Genomic DNA, 3,894 nt, shown 5'->3' on the forward strand with positions numbered 1-3,894 from the left:
TTAGAGGCACTTTTAGCTTTAATGATAGTTTATTTTCAAAGGAAGAGATATATGACAAGGATTGTGATAGACAATAAGAACCCATTCAACCAAGCAAACAAAAAGGAGTCAAGACATGCAGGCCAAAGACACGACTCACAGATAGCAGTGGACAACGTGAACACAATTACAAAGTCTAGTTGACAGACCACAACCTCCAATGTGACAACTTGTGATGGATCGAAGCTCGATAAGAACCACTAAGTTTCCCGCTCTCAAGTAGAATTTGGGTCAGTATATAGTGTCTAAATGACCAACATTTTCAACTCAAATTATATGAATTTATCTGTAATATCAAAACACAACGATAAACATCAACCAAAAATTTTAAGGTCATCCAAGCGAAGTTTTTCCTTTAACAAAGTTAAAGCACAATAAAAGATCATGAAATCAACATAAAAGGACTAAAAATAAAAATAAAAACCCCATTTTGAAAGTTCATCAATGGACGCTGCAGAACCCAGCAATATCATCACTTTACTACACAGATCTTAATAACAGAGGCAGCACCAATCCGGTGAAGTGCAACAATGGCATCACCAGGCTTGCATAGCCTCTTCTTTGTAGCTGATTTCATTGCAACTTCTAATATAACCTCAGTGGATTCGGCATCAGTTGCCTTGGCTGACCCTTCTGCTAGTACCGGAATCAAGCCCCTATATATCAGACTATGCCTTGCCGGCCATTCATCGCTGCAGGACCAATTGAATGAATCTGTTGTCAATACCGGAACAACCACCGATAAGATAAGAACGGCTGGTCTGTACTTAGCAACCAGCTTGGCAATTGTTCCACCGCGTGTTAGAACAACGATGAGTGTAGCTTTAGCTTTGTTAGCTGTTCGTACGGCTGAGGATGTAAGACTTTCCAATGGGCTCTTTGGAAGCGGGGTTGATCGGATCATTTCTTTGAAGATCCTACCATAGTTGAGGGAGGATTCTGCCTCTATACAAATTCGAGATATGATTTTCACGGCAAGCTCCGGGTATGCTCCGGCACCACTCTCGCCGCTGAGCATGATACAATCAGTACCGTCGAGGACAGCGTTGGCAACATCAGTTGCTTCAGCATGGGTTGGCCTTAGAGATTTGATTATAGACTCGAGCATTTGAGTGGCAGTAACAACCGGCTTGCCTGCTAGGTTACACTTGTATATCATCATCTTTTGTGCTAGGAAGATCTTCTCCATCGGAATCTCCATTCCAAGATCACCACGTGTAACCATAAATGCATCAGTCTCACGCAAGATCTCATCGAAGTTAATGACACCCTCCTGGTTCTCAACCTAAAAAAATATCAATAACCATGCAACATATTAGTCTAAAAGGAGAACTAAGGAAGATTCGTCGTAGCCAATGAAAAACATGTCAAAGATGGGCAATCGGAGGCATCGAAAATTTGAAAATCAGTATACAACATTAGAACAGTAAAACAAACAACTAAAGATAAACTTAAGTTGCTCCTCACAGGCACAAATCAATCAACCTCGGTCTTCTTCTCTTAAGATGAAATTCATAGAGACATTCAATGATCACATAAAGAAACTAAATAAAATCTTATCAATGATCGTGTTCAACAGTGAAACAGAAACAAGATACCTTTGACATCAATTGAATCTGCTTGGCATTGGGACCAAAAGCCTTACTGACATTAACAAGATCAGACCCTTTGCGTACAAATGAAAGAGCAATCATATCGATATTGTTGGGAACTCCCCATCCTAAGATATCTTCCTTATCCTTCTCTGCGAGCATGGGAAGATCCACCACAACACCGGGAAGGTTGACATTTTTCCGTTCACCAATCATAGCAGTATTCTCATAGCGACATCTCACAGTTCCAGCAGAAGGATCACATTCTAAAACTGTTAGTGTGATTGTACCATTTGCACACAAAATGGTGTTCCCGGGTTTGAGATCAACAACCAACTTTTTGTAGCTCATTGAGATCATATTCTCATCCCCCTTGATATCATAATAAGTTGTTATTGTAATTTCTTGGCCCTCTTTAAGTTGAATAGGTTTCCCATCCCTTAAGAATCTGGTTCGAATTTCGGGACCCTGCCACAACAGAGCAAATCAAACACAAACTACCATCTCAAAGAAGGAAAATATAGAAGTTAGAAGAGCTGAGAACAAAGAGAAAAGAAAACTCAGACATTCTTATGACCTACGTTACTCGGATTCGAACTCAAACTCAAGTGTATGTATCTTACACTGTTATAGTTAGATTTTTCTAAGTTCTTTCATGTATTTGAGGATCCTTGGAGGTCAGATCGTATCCCAATCAATCAAGGTTGCACCTAGGCGAGCCTGCATCTTAGCTAGAAAACAAAACAGCTTCAAACCATTTCGGGCCAAGGCCATTCAATCCCACGCACACTATGTGTGCCTAGACGCCCATTTTTGTAAGGTGATAGGCATAAAAAAACCCCGCCTTATTGAAGTTCGCCTTAATTTCTTTTAGATTCCACTTTTCTTCATTAACCATACCTCTATCAGTAAGAAAGGGATAATATCAAATTTTATACTTATGAAGTATTCAACAGATATAAGCCATAAAAAAATCATGCATATTTACTAATAAAAAATATATATACAAGGGTTTCAAGCAACTAGAGTTTAAGGCTAAGGAAAAAAAATCAAAAATTGATTGGAACCAAGGTGTTTAGACTATTTTTTAATAAAAGTTAAAAAAAAACCATAATTACCCGAACCAAATTTTATATTTTATTAATTTATAATTAACTTTATTTTTTTATGATTTAAAAATAAACATTCTAGGTTTAAAATAACTTAAAAATTCTATATAAAAATTATTTAAAAACTATATTAGATTTATTGATTTTTTTAATTTACTTGAAAAAATAATTTTTTAGAAGATTTTAAAAAACTAACAAATAATATCCAAAAAAAAAAGTCTAAGGAGCCCAAAATCTAAAATTAGTAAGAAAAAACAAAAAACCAAATAAAAGGAATTGGATTATGATGGATAGTTCAAAAAATCTATTAAACTGACCTGAACTCACCCTAAATAGAGTGTGCCTTGAACCCTCTCATAATAGTCTCTGTATCTAGTGACACATTATCTTTCATTTAGACTTTAACAAACAAATATCCATATAAGCATGCTTGGTTACTAAAAGTAGATACACAAATAATGATAAAAAAGAAAGTAATACAACTATGAGATAGTGATGGGGTAAAGGGGAACCTTGGTGTCAAGCATGACGGCGCAGAGGATACCGGTACTTTGCATAGCAGCCCTGAGATTGTTCAAGGTCTCCTGGTGATATTTATGGCTGCCATGGGAGAAATTGAAGCGACCAACGTTCATGCCCGCCCTCAGCAGCTTCTCGATCATGGGTACCAATCGCGATGCCGGACCCAGATTGCAAAGGATTTTGGTTTTGGCGTTACTACCATCATTTGGCAGCTCCTTCAAGATCCCATCAATGTCGATATTCGCCATTTCCTTTTTTGATTTGCTCGAAATAAAAATTGGCTCTCCTGCACCCATTATCAATTAAAAAAATTAAAAGTCATCAATGAAAAAGATTGGGGAAGAAAACCCAGACAAAAGAAACATTGAGATAAACAGAATGGGGTTAAGGTAGGATTGGTGAGAAAGATCAAATGAGGTAAAAACAGAGATGGGTTTTTAAGATATATATACATATATATGTATAAGACCATATGAACAAATTACAAGGAAACAAGAATAAAAATAAAATTGCTTTATGTTGAGTTCAATTGAGAAATGAGATACTATACGTTATAAGCCAAAAAAGAGTCATTTTGAAGAACAGAACAGTGAGGAGAGTGTGAGGTGGTGTGGTGGAGAGGACTGCGGGAG

At 37.0% G+C, this 3,894-nt stretch overlaps 1 protein-coding gene across 2 annotated transcripts; it reads right to left on the minus strand.

The window, feature by feature from the left end:
- Window positions 1–298: 298 nt before the first annotated feature.
- LOC107918419 (pyruvate kinase, cytosolic isozyme) lies at window positions 299–3,894 on the minus strand. Of its 2 annotated transcripts, XM_016847980.2 has the most exons (4): window positions 3,813–3,894; window positions 3,253–3,548; window positions 1,638–2,099; window positions 299–1,324 (listed from the first exon to the last, which is right to left on the minus strand). In XM_016847980.2, exons 2-4 carry the CDS (start codon window positions 3,508–3,510, stop codon window positions 512–514), a joined length of 1,533 nt encoding a protein of 510 aa, XP_016703469.2. In that variant the 5' UTR covers window positions 3,511–3,548; window positions 3,813–3,894; the 3' UTR covers window positions 299–511. The 2 variants fall into 2 exon arrangements, with proteins under 2 accessions (XP_016703469.2, XP_016703468.2); XM_016847979.2 differs by lacking the exon at window positions 3,813–3,894 and having other exon boundaries at window positions 3,253–3,806.

This window comes from Gossypium hirsutum, chromosome D13 (assembly GCF_007990345.1).
Source record: "Gossypium hirsutum isolate 1008001.06 chromosome D13, Gossypium_hirsutum_v2.1, whole genome shotgun sequence".
Classification (NCBI taxonomy): Eukaryota; Viridiplantae; Streptophyta; class Magnoliopsida; order Malvales; family Malvaceae; genus Gossypium; species Gossypium hirsutum.

Excerpts from the sequence above, each read along its gene's own strand:
- LOC107918419 (XM_016847979.2), bottom strand. The coding sequence starts at position 3,558 with ATGGGTGCAGGAGAGCCAATTTTTATTTCGAGCAAATCAAAAAAGGAA. Across the intron at positions 2,100-3,252 it reads CCGTCATGCTTGACACCAAG|GGTCCCGAAATTCGAACCAG; the intron begins GTTCCCCTTTAC and ends CTGTTGTGGCAG. Across the intron at positions 1,325-1,637 it reads AGATTCAATTGATGTCAAAG|GTTGAGAACCAGGAGGGTGT; the intron begins GTATCTTGTTTC and ends ATATTTTTTTAG.